The following is an 18,911-nucleotide window of genomic DNA, read 5'->3' on the forward strand; positions in this document are numbered from 1 at the left end:
TTCAGGTGTCTGAATGTCTGTGGAGGAATGATAGCCCATTATTCCTCAAGAGCCGTAACTAGAACAGGTAGTGAGTTGGCTGCTGGGGTCTGGAGCGAAGTCGACTTTCTAACTCATCCCGAAGCTGTTCCAGTGGATTCTGGTCGGGACTCTGAGCAGGCCAGTCGATATTAGGAATGTTATTGTCGCCAAACCATTTCCTCGCAGATGATGCAATGTGACTGGGTCCACTGTTGTGCTAACACAAACAATCGTCGTCTCCGAACTGTTCCTTCACTATATCCAGTACACAATGCTGTAAAATGTCTTCTTAGCCTTCCGAATTTGGCATGTTTCCAAGCGCAGTAATGAGACCATACCGTAACCACGAAGAACACCGTAACTCATTTTGAGTCATCCACTGTCCAGTGGCGTCTCTCTTTACACCAGCTCAAGTGTCGTTTAGCACTGACTTCAGGAATGTTTGGCCCTTGTGGGGCTGCTCTCCCATCGGACCCCACTCTTTTTTGACTCCCTACGCACAGCCATCGAGCTAGCTGGACTGCTGGTAGCACTTGGGAACTCAGAAGTGATATCTTCCGTTGATTTTACGCGATTCTTACGACCACCCTCCACAATCTTCGACAGTCCCTGTCAGGACATGATGTCTGCCAGGTCTTGGTATAGCTGTACTCGTTTCTTCGCGTGTTTACTTCACAATCTGATCGTCAATTGTGGACTTGGGCAGTTTTGATTCAAATGGTTCAGAGCACTATGGGGCTTAACATCTGAGGTCATCAGTCCCCTAGAACTTAGAACTACTTAATCCTAACTAACATAAGGACATCACACACATCCATGACTGAGGCAGGATTCGAACCTGCGACCGTAGCGGTCGCACGGTTCCAAACTGAAGCGCCTAGAAACGCTCGGCCACACCGGCCGGCTTAGGCAGCTTTAGAAGGTTCAAATGCCGCTGATGGATTTATTGATCAGGTGGCAACCAGTGACTAGTCGACGTTCGGAATCGCTGAACTCTCCTGACCGACCCTTGCTGCTGTTACTGCTTCTCTGACAACACAGTACTCTTCACCTCCTTTTATACTAGCCGTTCCGCCTCTCGCGACGCCTAGTGGTCAGTTCCGCATTACGTAGTGGTGACCGGATACTTTTGTTCAGATGGCGTATTGTGTTGAATGCTCTGAGATATTTTGCAATGATGTCAAGTACAGTTGGCTGCGTCTGCATTACATTATTGATTTAAAGAGTGCATTTCGCCAACACTTATTGCTCTCAGTACTAGTTTCCTCAATGAGTTAATGGATATCTGCCAAAAATCAATGTGGAGTTCAGTCCTCCATTTACAGCCTCTTAGACACCTGGTAATAATTTGTAAATGTGAAAAGTGTCAAATTACACCATGGTCTACATTAAACTGCGGATCCTCCCATAATTGGCTCCGTAAGTCGGTCTGAGGAACGTCCTATAGGACCAGACCTAGTTAGAAACACTACCGGGATGAAAATTACTTTCTAGTTGAGGACAGCCTTACTTACTTGTCCACGAACAGAATTTCAGATTTACCATCGAGAAGGGATACAGTAAAAATTTTGTTTCGGACATTGCCCAGACTCGTATGACACATTGCGTGCACAAGAAGTACATACGATTGTATATGACAATCTATATCTCTATGTTAATTTGGGCAGATACGGCGAGAAGCCCGTAGTAAATTGCAGCTTCAAGTCTGTCCGCGATACGTGCTAGGATAACTCAACAACTCGCGCACTATCTTTGGGAAGTAGGTGTCCGGTTTCTAGCCCCGGCATGGTACACGGTTTTAACTTGTCACACACAATCAGCGCAGACTATATTCATCTAATAGAAAGGAAAATTCTTGCTCATGAGTCATATTCGTCTGTTGCTGTACGCAAACTGCAAATTTCTCCCTAAAGAAAGAATAGTGCTTGACAGAAGTTTAAGAAGGCTCCAAGCAGAGTTGAAGGCGCGAGTCAATCATCAGAAGATGGTAATGATCGATGAATCAGGATGTAGAGCTATTCTAGACGCCGCACAAATTTTTAATTTAATAGTGACATGTTTCACCAGTTGAACAATTTACGCTATGATAGAGCGCTGCATACGCCTGCTTTTCGAGACTTTGAATACAGCGTTACAGAGATCTGTTAGGAACTATTTCCGCATAAGAATTACAGTACATTGTTACAGAGATCTGTTAAGAACCTTCGCTGTTCACAGTGAAACGACTCAAAACACTGTTTCGGAACTGAGAACGACCTTTCATTGATTTCTTCAATCTTCCCAAGGTTGTGCAAGAGCCCGCAGTCTAACATACAGTATTCATCAGCACTGTAATCTCCGTTGTAACACTGAAATTAAATTAAATATTCCCGTGGCATTAACTAGTTCCGAATAGTATCTCAGTTAATTAGTTTGTAACATATTCCATAGATAATTTGAACGAGTGGTTTATCGAAATGACGTGGAAAGAGTCAGTTTACGGGATATGTATCGTATACGCGTTTACTGTTAAGATTATTAACGAATTTTTGTGTGTCTTAATACGATTTCTGGTCTTGTCGACCAAGACATTATATCTAAAGTGTGAGGCGATGTCCCAGTGCTTGTTTTAGGAGCTACTCCATCTTTTATCATTACTCTTTTTGGCTGAGATGAGCTAGAGAGGGGAACGAATTTTGGCTACTACAGTAATTGCTGTTTTGTACGAAGAAACGATTTGATTCTCGACTCATGACTTGAGCTTTGAATATATTTCTGTGAATGAAAAACATAAAACCATGTTACTATAAATACGAAAGTTTCTCTTGCGGCGTCGAAGTAATAATTTGAGGATAATCGCCACCGCTGTGAGAGAAGTGTTGTAAAGTTATCCTCACATGCCTACAGAATTAAATCAAATGGACATTCGGAGTCATATTTGAAAATGAAATTATGATAATACTGCTAATTGTCTGTAGCCCCGCTAGGTTGAAAAAGAAATACATAAAATAAAAATTTCAATTAATATTCCATTAGCTGTCATATCGATGTATTATATATTTAATCTAATAACGACATCACATGTCGTAAGATACAATATTATCTATCATAGCACGACCATTGAAAGGCCTGTCTGGCATGAGTGTAGCGTTGTGTCTCGATATGTTATGGGGCACATCAGATTTCTGAATATAACTTTCAACAGTCCACATTAGTATTCTCTGTGCAAGATATACGCAAAACAATGGGGAACAATCGCATTCAGGGGCATACTACATATGAGGAACTTGAAAAATAGACCGTTGTCTTCCCAAGCACACACTTTGATGGTTAGCCTGTAGCTTCCTACAACTTCGTGATAATTTACGTAAAAACAAACGTTGCCCAATATATATTTTTCACAAGATGACATCGCATACTAGTTTAGATTACGTACAATTATGATTTACGGAACACTGATAGTTCATTGGCGTTCTGCTCCAAAAGTCAACATTCCAGCAGGTTTACCTTATTAGTTGTACAGAAGATGTACCTCAGAAGAATAACAGATTTGAAAACGTGATTTAGTCTGCGAAGCTGTGTAACCATTCAGTCATTGATCACGGTTGATATCAGATATAGAAAGCGTCTACAAGAGGCGTCTGATACGAAAGATTTGGAACACACGATATGAAACTAACGCTATCTGAAATACATTGTACGTGCTTCTGACTTTTTAGCCGCTCTCTTCGTTGCAAGGTGTTGCGCAGAAAGCAGTATGTCGTATATAGCATCACTGAACTGTAAATTTCCGTCCATGAAATGGCTGTCAGCACCTTTGGTTATTGATGTTATTGTCCGTACTCCTATGGCCAATTATTGTGTTTAGAAAAGACTATGTCCGCAACTTATTATTAAAATACTATGTGTAAAAAACAAGTTGTATCAGTAATAAATAAAACGTACATCAATTTTCAAATTAGAAATTACCAACCCCTGAAATCAGAATTTCAATTACGGGCCAATTATTGAGACCTTTGTTTCAAACGGGGGATGCTGAGTAGTCAGTATAAATTGTACATGTGCTTTCATCAGGCTCGCTTTTTTTATATTTTTATCATTATTTTTTTAAAGGAATCCCATGTTTGTTAGCTGTCCTTACTTATGTGTACTCGTCTTTACTACTCTAAAAGTTTCCCAGTTACATTGATGTCCACGTAGAGTTTATGCTTTTGAATCAGTTACCCAGTTACATTGATGTCCACGTAGAGTTTATGTTTTTGAATCAGAGCTGCAACCTGTGTTTGGAGGCAACTCCACAACAGATGAATTTTCCAGGAATCCTTTCTGGAGTAAAAAATTTTTTGTTGAGGCGGTAACCAACTAAAGAATGAGACGATTCTCCTCTACTTATTGTTACATCAAGTTTATGGCCACAGTTGCCTTTCATCACTATTGTCATCATACTTTATCTCTGTGGTAACTAATAAACGAAACTTAGGCATGAAGCATATGCTGCATGTACACTGATGAGCCAAAAAATTATTACCACTGTTCAGCGAGAGACTGAATTTCGTCTGGTGGCAAGTGACACAGAAAGGAAATTAGAGGAGAATGAATGGGGGATCATTTCAGCGACGATACACGTCACAAATAGCGAAATCCACAGACATTGTAAGGTGGCTTATTGGGGAAGTGCCGATAAAAATGATAAGTGACCCACGTATTCTAATTCCTTGGGTTTCTTCTCATATCAAAAGTTAGACAAGTTAATGAAGCCAAAATGATATTCTAATATTCACATTGATAATTAATTCTTCATGCACAATAATGGGAACCTGCGACAACTTCTTAATAACGTTTAATAATGGCAACCTGAGCAGATGCAAATCTGACGAATCTAACATGAGGGTCGGGGGAAAACTGAGAATAAATAGCGCAAATACTGAGTGATTGTAGTGAAGTTGGGTAGTATAGAACAGAACTACTGAAAGTAGGAGTATTGAAGGTAATATGTAGAATTCCTGAAGATAATATGTCACATCTGCTGTGGGTATTCGAAGCAAACTGTTCATGATTTCAAGGCACATATTCAGAATGAGACTCTGAGGTTGTAAAATTATAAATAGAATTGAAATTACATGCATCTCACGCAATAGCGGCTCTGTGTCACAACAGTGTAGCCGTCAGTGACGGAAGTACTGTGACCTCTAGCGGCTCTGTGTCACAACAGTGTAGCCGTCAGTGACGGAAGTACTGTGACCTCAGTCAATGGCAGCGCCAGCGTCCATGTCCAGTCAGTAAGTGTTGGAGGGGCCGAAAATTTTCGAAATCCCTCAAACGCATCAGATCAGCCGATGGCTGTCGAAGATAACGGAGTGGCCGCAGGCTCTAAGACGAGAGGCGAGATGACAAGATCTGAAGTTGCCTAACAAGAAAGTAGAAGAAAAAGAAGAAGAAGAAGTGAAGTGATTCCTTTGTGGGGGCGTCCCATAAGGAAATCTCACATTCGCTACATGTCCAGCAGCAGGGCTGTGAATCTTCCAAACTCCAACCAACCCATATGTTCCTCATAGTGTGCAGGTCCCCTTCTCCGGGCTATGTTTTATTTGGTTAACCAGTGATTTCTTATCTACCATTCTCCTCTGAAAAAAGAGCCCTTCCTCGTTATTACTGTCGCTCTCCTCGGCAAATGAGGCAGCTTCCCTCCGGCACTGCCGTGCTTCGCTGTCACTCTAGAAAAAAATTTAGGTGATGCAATGAACGTAGGTCTTGCATCCGTAACCGACGTTTTTTGTAAGACCTACGTGTACAGCAGTATTTTGCTGATTTCAAAGGCTTATCTTGGGGCTCTCTTTTCGTGTACGCGATAGCGACCTACAGCGTTGGTCCCAAAAGTCGGGTTTAAACGTTCAGCTGATAGTAGCGCCTCTCCCTAAAAATTTCTTCTCATTCTGCCCTGTAGAAACATTTGTACCAGCAATCGCCACAGGGTGTCCTAACTGTTGTCCGTCTCGACGGTGACGCCGTGGAGTGTCACGAAGACACGTGCGGAGCTCGGCTGTTACAGTGGCCACTTCCCCTCGCTGATCTTCTAAGAAGAAGGACTCAGCAGAACCCCGGACTGTTTCCGTGTTCGGCTCTGCACCCGTGTCGTCCATTGTGCTTACAAAACATTCCTTGCAAATCTGTTTTAGATTACTATGGAAAGTGACAATCACTCTTGTATTCTATATCAGTTCATTTCTCCAAATATGATTAATTTTTCATGTCGAGGATTTAGATGAATTTACTTACATTGTATGACAGGTTTTGAAAAACAGTCCTTTAACAACAATAAGTGGGCTTGACGAAGGTCACATTGTCATGGTCCGGCATCTCGGAACAGTTATCTCGGAAACGGTGAAGCTGGTCCCGTGTCCACACGCTACTCTCGTGAGCATCCATGGAAAGAAGCTGAAGTTCAGGAGCAACCACGAGTAAGTGACAAGGTTCTGGACATCCACGCTTCATCACTGAACGTAGAGGTCGGAAGCTTGCCCCCTCTGTACAGCAAAATAGGTAGCGATCTGTTCCAGATCTGATAGAGTACAATGCTGGTGCAGGCACAAATGTTTCGGAGAACACCATTCAGCGACCATTTTTGGAGATGGGGCTCCGCAGCAGACGACCCCTAGCTGTTACAACGTTGACACAATGACATTGTCAGTTCCAGTGGGCACGAGATCATCAAAATGGGCAATGGGTAAATGGAAACATTTCGCGTAGCCGGATGAAACACATTTATTGTTGCATCAAGTGGATGGTCGTGTCCAGATGCACCATCATCCAGGAGAACGGCTACTGAAAACATGCACTGCGACACGGACGTAGGCCAGTTGGGGCAGTATTACGCTATAGAGGCCATTCACCAGAGTTTCCAAGGGACCTACGGTGATAATGATATTTGAAGGTGCCATGATAGCTGTGCACTACGTGGATATTATGGCGGACCACTTGCATAGCTTTACACTTGATACCTTCCCCGATGGTGTTGATATCTTCCAGAAGGACAATACTCCATACCACAAGATCATAATCCTGCTACTATGGTTTGATGAACATGATAGTGAAGCTACTTTGGTGTCATCATGACCTAATTTGCCTGATCTGAACCCGATCGCACACATCTGGGAGGCGATCGGGCAGCAGCTCCACGCCCACAATCTGCCGGCTTATAATATATGAGACTTCGTGACCTGTAGGTAGACATCTTGGGGCACGTACTTCCGGAAACCTACCAAGGAATTGCAGTATCCCTGTCACTCAGAAACGATGCTGTATTGCATTCCAAAAGTGTACAAACACTCTGTTAAGCATGTGTTCATGATGTTTTGGTTCATTAGTGTGTACGTTACGTTCTTGGACACTGACGAAGACGAAAAAGAGAAGAAGTGCTGAGAAGACTAAGAGTAACAAGAAGCCTACTAAGTACAATTATAAATGGAAGAAACATAGACTCGTACCCCAACGTTCATACCTTTCTGTATCTTGATGGAATGAATGGCAAAGGGAGAAGACGATGAGTACAATGACGACGTCAGATCAGGGACGAAAGTGAAAAATGCGGAAGTGTCGAGAAGCTAGCTTTAAGGAGGGAGATAGTAACAATGAGCCCTGCCGTTTTTGGTTGAGAATGAAGAGTGCTCTATCATATTCAAAATCGTACTCTGTGCTGCCAAAGGAGGGCTGGTTGATTCTCTCCTGTGACGTCAATTGCCTGACAAGTTGGCCTTCCGTCTGTTAGTGTGGGCTCCCAAAACTTCAACCGTTACTACTACTTCAAGTAACTTCTTAGTTGTCCTCATACGTCTGAATATTCCGCGCTCCAGACTGTGCTGAGCATAAATACCCAGGTCAGACATGCTGACTGTTGAGCTATGGAGGCGAGCTGAAAACATTAAAAATTGTAGATGGTCATCATTTGCCACAATGTGGGAGGTTCACTTGCTGACACGGCCATCTGTAAAATTACAGAGAAGCCATTGGGGTAGCTTTCTCTATAACAATACTTACCAAACGCACGAAGACACAAACTGAAATTGCATATTGAATAGTTCCCCTACTCATTTTGTCGCGTTCGAGTACTGTGATTCACATTCATAGGTTGATGTAGGATATATCTAGGTAATGATCTGCATTGTTTCAGGCTTGTCATAATTATCGTGAGTTTTTATGCAGGACGGTGTTATTGTCATTCCTACAACTATAAGAATGGACGCGAAAAGAGAGTGAAATGGTTCAAATGGCTCTGAGCGCTATGGGACTTAACATCTCAGCTCATCAGTCCCCTAGTACTTAGAACTACTTAAACATAACTAACCTAAGGACAGCACACACATCCATGCCCGTGGCAGGATTCGAACCTGCGACCGTAGCTGTCGCGCGGTTCCAGTCTGAAGCGCCTAGAACCGCTCGGCCACAACGGTCGGCCAAAAGGAGAGTGAAGTCTGCGTCAAGCGAGCTTCAGATTCCAGTCCATGATAGTTATATCAGTTTTCAATGCATTACCCAAATCACTGTAGGGGGAGGACCAGATTGTTTCCATGAAAACAGCATGGTTGGCGCCTGTCGGTCCCTCTGACAAGCTGAGTATCTGCTTCGCCAGGAAGAGTCTTTACTTCCACAAGAAGTCTACAAGGTAACCTCTAATCTTCTTCCCTTTCTTCAGAAGAAATTGGTCCACAGTCCGGTGATGAGACGATGTACGCCGCCGCGACCCCTACTCCGCTTTCCCATTCATAAAATAAGTCGTGTTGAATTATTCGAGGTATCATGAAACAAAACTCATACAACGTTTAGAATAACTTACGAGACGCCTTCTTCACTGTCCAGAAATGGATTATTCTTTCCATGACCGTGCCCTCTGCTTTTCTTTTTCATGAAAGCCTCTAAACGTGTCAATCAAATTACGTGTGAGGACGGCAGTCTGATTGTATGTCGTTGTGTACCAGTTAACACTAACAGTCGACTTAACTTCTGAATCAGCTTTTGCTTTCCGTAACTCTCCCACTACCTCAAGATCTTGTTATCGAGTATTCCTTCTAGTACGTTCACCACTGTACGTATCATCGATAAAAATTAGAATTACGTTGACTAAGGAGAGAAAAACTTCCTGAACTAAATGTACTTGTTGGCGTGCTCTGGATACATTTAATTAAATGCGATACACCTGCCATACAGTAATTTTCGTAGCACACTCGTCAACCAAGCAAAAACGGAATGGACAGTGTTAGTGCACACAGACCGTAATAACTGCGGCGCATGGTTTTGCATGGTTCAGCAACAGATTTCACGCCATCATTTGTTTCTCAACTCGACACCAACCAAATCAGAAATTATTAGTGTTAACAAACTAAGCTAATATGAGGGGCATTCAGTAAGTATTTTCGGTTGAAAAACATGGAGACTTTGTTGTGGGACATCGTGGAATATTCCCGCTTCAGCCGGTATTGTTTCGTGAAGTTCCTATAGGCGACAGCACTGTACGTTGGCCTACCTTTCAAAATGGCATCTGTAACGGAGGCACTTTATAAGGAGAGAGCTGTCATTTAGTTTCTTTTGATGGAAAACCAGAACGTCGCAGATAGTCATAGACGCTTGCAGACTGTCTGCGGAGACCTGACAAGGAGCAAAAGCACGATGAGTCGTTGGGTGAGGCGTCTGTCATCATAACAACAAGGTCTCACAAACCAATCCTATCTCCTGCGTGACTCCTGCAACGCTGGAACGTTCGTACACTCTCATTCGAGATGATCGACGGATCACAAACAATTAACACGCTGCACAACTGGATGTCTCTGTTGGTAGTATTGACAACTCGTTCACCAGCTGGGGTACTCAAATGTGTGTGCCCGCTGGCTTCCTCTCCGCCTACCGAAGCAGTACGCGTTGAAGGGTGATGGATGATGGGTGTGCGGAAGACATCGACCAGTAGAGTGGAAGTATGCAGTGACAGACATAGGCCCTCCCCGTAAGATGGCTTAAGGCCATCGTAATGGACGGAGATTATGTTGAAAAATAGAGTTTTGTAGCCAAAAGAGTGGGGAATGATGTGATGTAGTGGAACCCTGAATAAAACCAAACTATTCGTAAAAGGAGCCATTTGTTGAAATAAATACCCACTCCAAGCTGCGATTCTGGCCCCGTTAAAGAGGACATTGGACATATATACTATCAGATTATGGTAAATACAATCATCCAAGAATTGTACAATATTTTAAAATAAGGATTATTCTTGTCTTCGAGTACCTCTTACAATTGTTTCATGACTACGTCTGTTGCCAAATATATTTGCCATTTTATCTGCTTTTGTGAACTGTTACTTTAAAATATTTTAATATTGAAATATGTGCTTTTCATTGTAATGGTACAATCAGACTAATGTAATTTGTAAACCAGTCTGTTGAAAAATTGTTGCTTATCTTTATACAGTTTGACTATGTAATACATTGTGTTTTATATTTTGTAATGAAGTCGCACAAAAGTCCTATGTCATTATGAGACATAATTGTCTGAAATCAGTAAATACAAAAATTAAAATTGAACGCGAACTGCTGCTGTAAATATCTGAGGATGTCAATGTGTTGTTGAAACACGTCGTCGCTATCTTATTTTCTAAACGAATAAGTGAATAACGCTGAAAATGATTGAGTAAAAATCTTACATGCAATTACTGACCTCAACATGTACCTTGTAACACTGTAAAATAAATATTTTCTTAATTTTTGAAAAATATTCAGCAGTGAATTACAACTCTACAATGATAGCCGTTGTAGCGGTTACCGAGAGGGAAGGGAGTGTCTGTGACCAGTAGGACACACCGTCCCTTTGTGGTGGACGGCGCAGCGCCGCCCAGCCGCCTACAGAGCAACGCGCGAAGAGCAGGGAGTTTAGTCACCCGTCGAGTTGGTCGGCGAAAGCCAACAGTTGCCGAGTATCGCCTCGGACCTCGGGCGCGCGGCGGACGTGATATAAATTCCAGCGGGCTAATTACCAGCGGCGCTACATTGTCGGCGCCTCGATTAGTTTCTGCACCTATGCAATATCACCTTGGCGAGCGGCCGGTATTTTTCTTTGTCTGCCGCTACACAATTACCTGTAGCGATGGCCCCTTTGACCGCCCGGCCCGGGGCGCACAATTTCATTTCGCGCGGCGCCATTGTGCGCGGGCCAGTTTATTGGCTAAGCGGGGCGAGTCCCCGCCCCGGCCGCTGGCTCGCTCTTCATTGTGAGCGCCGGCGGTTTTTTTGCAGACCCGACGCCTGCCTTTTGTGACGGCGTCGCGACGCCGACCTGGTCACCGCGCCCGCTGCACTTCCTGCCTGCCGCCGTCTGCGACCGCCGCGCGGCTGTTCCTCCGTTCCGGGAACAGCCCTTTGCGGATTCCCTCGTCTCACTGGCGCGCTAATCTGTTTCTCTCCCAACAACCGGCTGTGCGTCTGCATATCGCGAGTGGAGAATTTCATTTCGGCGACAATTTATACACTCCATCTCCCTAGTCGAGACCATTAATGCACGATATTGCAATAGCGAACAACCCCAAGGTAGCCTGTACGAATCCCGATAGTTCCAGGAATTACCATCACCACTATTCTACAAGACGATATGCGGGGTGACCCACAAAAACCCTGTACGCCTCACGCTCGATTTCAAGTAACAATGAACTAACTAAAAAAGAGTAGTTAGTAGTAACGTTAAGAACATGTAGTTACATACACTATGCGATCAAAAGTATCCGGACACCCCAAAAAACATAGTTCAAGACATAAGCTAATGTTACCCTCTGAGAGGATTTATAATTTTGACCGCGCGTGTATATCTAACGGATAAAGGTATTGCACAGTAATTTTGAATATGGTCAATTTAACAGAAAAACTAAAGAGGCTTTAAACTTTGGTGTTTAATGAAAGTAGTAAATTTCGTATACGAATGAAAAATGAACGGTCGTCAACACAATTAGGCACATGAATTTGGAAATATATCTTTAACAAAATTAAATATTAGTTATTTAAGTTACTTTCATTAATATTTCCCTTTGAATAGTACGCAGGGTACAAACAGACACAGGGCACTCCCAGCTGTGTGTAGCAGCAGTCACCAGTACTCCACGTACTGGTAATCATAGAAACCAACATTTATACCAAACTCACACTAATAAGAGCTACACTCAAGAATGTTACTTGGATCAGTACTGAAATGTTACTGCAGAACTAAATTTGGCTGGAGGGGGTTCTGACTTAACTGACACATAAATACCACAAATAAAATAAATAATACCACAATTACACTGTTTATGCCCCCATTTATGGAAATGTATCAGATTTCCTTAGTAGCAATACTATTCCAATTACCTTTCTCATATGAGAAGATATGGTGGGGACCCATAAACTGATATTGTATCTCTAGTCAAACTCTATGATTATTTCAGCTGCCAAAATTCAGTTCGATTAAATTTAATTCTTATCTTCGCTTGGAATAATTTATGTTTTTTTTCTTTTTAAGGCAAATTATTCAACACTGAGCTCAATTAACTTAAAAAATTCGTTCATGACAGTAATCAAAGCTAAATTAAGTTTCAAATGAGTATAACTTATCTGCCTGTTTTCATCACCTGTGAAGCAGGTGTTTTAGACAGTAACATTTACAGTCTGGCACTGGATTTTTGCAAAACGATACTTTGCAATAAGTTGAGAGTATTTTAGTAAAATTCTAACTAGCTTCATTTTTAATAATACTTGCACATCTGACAAACATAAATAAATAATAATAGTGCATTGAAACAGGATATTCGGTTTTATAAACACGTAGGAGCGGATCCTGCACAGGTTCATGTTCAGGATAAGAGTTATGGTTCTAAACACACTATATAGCACTTGGATTATTACTAAAACCAATCGCAAAAATTAACTGGTCCACACTCTGATACATCTGTACGCATATAGTTGGTGGAGCAGTGGCGAAGTAGTGGTGGCAAGCGACGTGGCGGCTAACTGTACTCACGGCTCTTGATGTTTGAATGCTTTGTACAATTTCTTCTTGGCGACGGATTTTTAATGTGTTTGAGCCATTCCTTATTGCCGCGAGTACCATGCAACAGCCAAATCCACATCTGATTCAAAATTCCTTGCAAAGCGGCTTCCGATTGCCTCCCTTGGCACCGTCGATGTGTACCGCGCAACGGTTAGCCACTGACTACGTACCGTCCACACCAAGGAGCCACCTAGTCCGACCGCCAAAACCACCTTTTACATCGCGCCAAGCCACTTCCGTTGCGGTGGGACTTCCCTGCGTCTTTTACATTTTACAATACAAGTGCCCTAACCATGAACCAGCTTCCAATATACGATTTTTTTCTTCTAAATATACACATATTATAAAATTTCGTTATTTTAAACATCATTTAGCTTTTCCCATATATCCATTACAGTATTTTTAAATTTCCTGCCACAAATCAATGACTTTAATCAACAAAGAATAAACATTTCGTAATTACAGATACACAGCTACATAATATAAACCTACTTCTAATCGATATTAGTGTTACAATGTTATTGGGTGTCACTTGTGTCATACATCTGTACGCGAGATTTCCACACTCCTAAACATCCCTAGGTCCACTGTTTCCGATGTGATAGTGAAGTGGAAACGTGAAGGGACACGAGCAGCACAAAAGCGTACAGGCAGATCTCGTCTGTTGACTGACAGAGACCACAGACAGTTGCAGAGGGTCGTAATTTGTAATAGGTAGACATCTATCCATACCATCACACAAGAATTCAAAACTGCATCAGGATCCACTGCAAGTACTATGACAGATAGGCGGGAGATGAGAAAACTTGGATTTCATGGTCGAGCGGCTGCTCATATGCCACACATCACGTCGGTAAATGCCAAACGACGCCTCGCTTGGTGTAAGGAGCGTAAACATTGGACGAAAGAACAGTGGAAAAACGTTATGTGGAGTGACGTGTCACAGTACACAATATGGCGATCCGATGGGAGGGTGTGGGTATGGCGAATGCCCAATGAAGGTCGTCTGCCAGTGTGTGTATTGCCAACAGTAAAATTCGGAGGCCGTGGTGTTATGGTGTGGTCGTGTTTTTCATGGAGGGGGCTTGCACCCCTTGTTGTTTCGCGTGGCACTATCACAGCACAGACCTACATTGATGTTTTAAGCACTTTCTTGCTTCCCAGTCTTGAAGAGCATTTCGGTGAAGGCGATAGCATCTTTCAACACGATCGAGCCACCTGTTGGTTACTCGACAATAACATCCCTGTAATGGACTGGCCTGCACGAAGTCCTGCCCTGGCTCCTATAGAACACCTTTTGGATGTTTTGGAACGCCGACTTCGTGCCAGGCCTCACCGGTCGAAATCGATATCTCTCCTCAGTGCAGCACTCCGTGAAGAGTGGGCTGCCGTTCTCCAAGAAACCTTCCAGCACGTGATTGAACGTATGCCTGCGAGTGTGAAAGCTGTCATCAAGGCAAAGGGTGGGCCAACACCATACTGAGTTCCAGCATTACCGATGGAGGGCGCAACGAACTTGTAAGTCATTTTCAGCCAGTTGTTCAAATGGTTCTAAGCACTATGGGACTTAACATCTGAGGTCATCAGTCCCCTAGACTTAGAACCATTTAAACCTAACCGACCTAAGAACATCACACACATCCATGTCCGTTACAGGATTCGAACCTGCGACCGCAGCAGCAGCGCGGTTCCGGACTGAAGCGCCTAGAACTGCTCGCCCACAGCGGCCGGCCTGCCAGGTGTCCGGATACGTTCGATCACACACACACACACACACACACACACACACACACACACACACACACACACACATATATATATATGCATGGATTCCCTGCAGCAGCTGTTGTGTAGCCATTATGTGTGGCAGTTTTTGCTTTTAGGGTGCGTTTGGTTTGTATGTGTGTGCTAAACTGTTATCCATGCTTAAATTCAAGAACTATCACATCACGAAATATGTGAGATCGGCATTATTGCAGCTCGTTATGGTTGTTTTTAAATGGCTGTGGCAGTTGTACTGTAGAAATGAATTACATTTAGTCAGATGCTATTGTGTGCACATGGATTGTTTATAATATGTAGTGGTTCCAATGTGATGCAAACATGGTACAGGAGTATTTCAAGGAATCATACTTTTATTCTCTGCTGCAAAACATCTGCTTATGGATGATTGTATTGTATATTTATTACAGTGTAGATATACGACCTTATCACCCACTTATATTGTAGCTTGACACATTGTGTTACGTCATATACGATGATGGGTTGTGAAGTAAATGAAATGTTTATTTTAAAACATGTGGTTTCAGATGGTTTTCAGACATGATGTAGATGCACATCATCAAGCCCTGTAGCCCATAACAGGGTAGAACACACTGATTAAAACTAATATCTAATTACGTCAAACTCTTACAGAAGATTTATATATATTTAAAATGGTGGGGGTAATATCTGAGCATCTGTCCGATATCAGGGACGGGACCTCAGCCGCGGGGTTTACGGGAGGCCGCAGACGGGAAAGGGGGGTGGCAGGGGTGGGTACTACAGAGAGGTGTGTCGGCAGAAGGGGTGGCTGCCACGGAGGGACAAGGGCAGTACTGTTGGTTCCCATAGGGGTAGACATGGGAGTAGTGGGCTCTTATTTAGATTTGTCTAGGTAGATGTTGATGCAATTGCACTATTGTTATTAGACGTCATTGCGAAATTTCTCTTAAGTCAGATAATATTTAAGGAAATGGGACATGATGGGACTTGTACCCAGGACACTCACAGCTTAGAAGCTGTGGGCAGTTGTACTATATTGTGAAGACTATATTGTGAAGTCACTTGACCTTGGATTGCACTAATACAGCGGCACATCTGTCAGTCATACTGGCTGTTACCCCATTAACCACTGAAAAGGCTGCCCTTCATCAAAAATCATATATTATGTGCGTACTCTCAATAGAGATATTTTGTGACAAAGAAAAATGTCTTGTTTTTAAATGGTTCAGATGGCTTTGAGCACTATGCGACTTAACTTCTGAGGTCATCAGTCGCCTAGAACTTAGAACTAATTAAACCTAACTAACCTAAAGACATCACACACATCCATGCCCGAGGCAGGATTCGAACCTGCGACCGTAGCGGTCGCCCGGTTCCAGACTGTAGCGCCTAGAACCGCACGGCCTCTCCGGCCGGCTCTTGTTTTTAGATAAAAAGAATGTTTTCGAAGTTAACACTGAACTGTCAACTTAAGCAGCTGAGGAAGTTCATCGAAAAACGAGAATCAGCAGACACCGTAGATACCAATCGTCTGTGAGCAGTTTCAAAACAACTTAAACAATAACACAGGAATCTGGGTCTTCTACAGAAGGAAAAGCTTCTTTCTAAATATAGTGAAGTTCAGGATTCACGTACTGTAAAGAAAGGCATCTCCACATCACTTCTTGCTTTGTGGCTCCCATATACATGTAGTAATTATTGATTTATTAGTAATGACCACCTTCTGGTTTCTTAAAGCAATCACTTGTGACTCATATTTGTTGTGGCAGAAAACTATCTCATGTTGAGTTATTTGTACCTCTTAACAACAGTCGATCGTCTACATCACTTAAAAAATGCTTGTTTTCTGTTGTCAACAGGTGCATCAACTCGGCTGCTGGGGTGATTGAGACGACGCGCTGTAGGTAAGTCGGCACGCCTAATGTTTCGCAGTAGTCTCTACATTCAAGGATTTAGTCTGTAGAATGTCGCTGTAATTGCGCCACAGTCCACCATAAATCGTATATTCTATCTCATTTAAATTTTTCGCCCGCTTCATAAAATAGTGTTCTGTCAGGTGAATTCGAAGCTGAACGGTTTGAAAGCGCCACTCGATCTTGGTTATCCGATTATCTTTGCTTGTTAGTGTAAATCTGCATTTACCTGTATACTAGAATCAATCTAAATTGCGTATCAGAGGATACGTATGATTGAAGAGGTTTTACCAGGTATTATATCACTTTCTTATGTGTTCAAATTTAGTAACATTTCTGTCGATTTCTCCCGTGAGTAAGACTGTTCTTTGACCATTAGCGCTGTCTTTTTCTGTAGACTTCTGATCTCCTCTTCATTCCTTCCGTGGCTTCTGAGTCACAGTCGGTTCCGTCTTCCATTTGTTATTCATTCTCAGCACATGGAATGCCCCAATGCAATGTAGTTACGCTAATCTTCATTGTGGAGAAAAACGAAACATAGATAGGAAATTCTATATAGAAAATAATGAAATATGGAACATCAGTCTGTGTAACTAAGCTAAATGGGCTTAACCATCTCTGCGTATACTGCAAACTGTTCTACCTATTAAGGACAATTTGGACATTTGTCTGGTATTTTTTCGTTCTGTCATTTATTGAACACAAATAGAGAAACGTATGGCAACCAAACTCGCAGACATTTAATGGCCTGCTACGAGATTCGAACCATGCAAGTGATATTTGAAGGTGTGGAAGAATCTCATGTGAGAGACATATTGAACAGATGCTCTAGTAACAGAAAGGTACATTGTTGGGATCGCAGTTGTGGTCACCGTGAAAACCAATTGCACACCTAAATATGTGCGTGGTGTAACGTAGTTGCGTGTACGTTAATGTACATAACACAGTATCTCGACGACAGTTGTTTGAATGTAAGAATCCCTGTGGCTGCTGAGCTGGTGACTGGTAAGTATCGCAAGTCCTCTTTCACCGTAAGCTTTGGGCATGCTTCAGCGGCCACCGCGACAGTCATTAGCGGGCAACATCTGGGATACCTGCCGCACCTCAGTTGTGTAAGGCTTACGTGGGCATGCGGGAGTCTGTGTAGGTGGACATTTATTTACGTAGCTGCTCTTGGCACCGGTATGGAACCCTCGAAATTCTCTTATTTTCCTTCCAGTGGGGACGGTGGGCCACTGGTCGGTAAAAAGACCCAGTCAAACAAGATAGCTTATGTAACCAGTCGTCCTGATTGGGAGTTAATTCAAAAACTTTGAGATCTAGTAACACAACGCATGCTGGTCATCGGAACGTATTTTTAATTGTTAAAAGGAAAGAGGGCAGCTTCGAGAAAGTTTCGCGTTTCTGTATTCAAAAAGTCTTAGAGGGCATCACTGGCACTTTAAAATAAGTTAAGGGATTGCATAATGGGGCACTATTAGTAGAAATATCTTGTTTCCAACAAGTTAAGAACATACAGAAAACGCAATACTTTGGGAATATGCCATCGAAACTGAGTTTTACAGCACCTTCAATTACAGCAAAGGTGTTGTAATGTGCGGGGATCTGGTGGACATTCGCAAGGAGGAATTGAAAGATGAGCGGGCTGCAGAAGGCGTCGTGGAGTGCTAAACATCATGAAGAGGGTGGTGGGCACTTTGTATATTCCGGCTCCTTTATCCTGACATTTAATAGCACAAAACTTGGTGAGCACGTTAAGACAAGTTTTCTTTGCCTAAGAGTGCAGCCTTTTATTTCCAACCAAACGCACTGCTTCAAATGCCAGCACTTTGGCATACTACTCTTGGGCGTTAGGGAGAAGCGACTTGTGGCAAATGTGGCATGGCTGCCCATGAAGGAGTTGCTTGTTCATCTTCATTCAAATGTGGGAATTGCTCTGGAGGTCACCCTGTCTGGAGTTGGCAATGCAATGCATGTTTGGAAGAACAGAAGATAACAAGAGCTTTAGACTATGAAGCACATTCCGCATGGTGAGGCTAAAATGATGTATAAAGCCATGCTGCTTCCAACGTTCACTACCTCCTTTGCTTCAGTTCTTAAACATCCAGTGCAGAAAGCCAGTGCTGCTACACAAACAGAGGCTGCTAGTGTCATCACTAGCACCTGCATTTGCCAATGCACTTG

At 42.8% G+C, this 18,911-nt stretch overlaps 1 protein-coding gene across 1 annotated transcript in view; it reads left to right on the forward strand.

The window, feature by feature from the left end:
* LOC126191214 (COBW domain-containing protein 1-like) overlaps positions 1–18,911 on the forward strand; it is a 524,606-nt gene that overhangs the window by 300,243 nt on the left and 205,452 nt on the right. Inside the window, exon 8 of the mRNA XM_049932014.1 lies at positions 16,674–16,718. Coding sequence (XP_049787971.1) covers positions 16,674–16,718 — 45 coding nt within the window. The remainder of the gene's footprint in view (positions 1–16,673; positions 16,719–18,911) is intronic.

The sequence above is a fragment of the Schistocerca cancellata genome, chromosome 6 (genome assembly GCF_023864275.1).
Source record: "Schistocerca cancellata isolate TAMUIC-IGC-003103 chromosome 6, iqSchCanc2.1, whole genome shotgun sequence".
In the NCBI taxonomy this organism is placed as follows: Eukaryota; Metazoa; Arthropoda; class Insecta; order Orthoptera; family Acrididae; genus Schistocerca; species Schistocerca cancellata.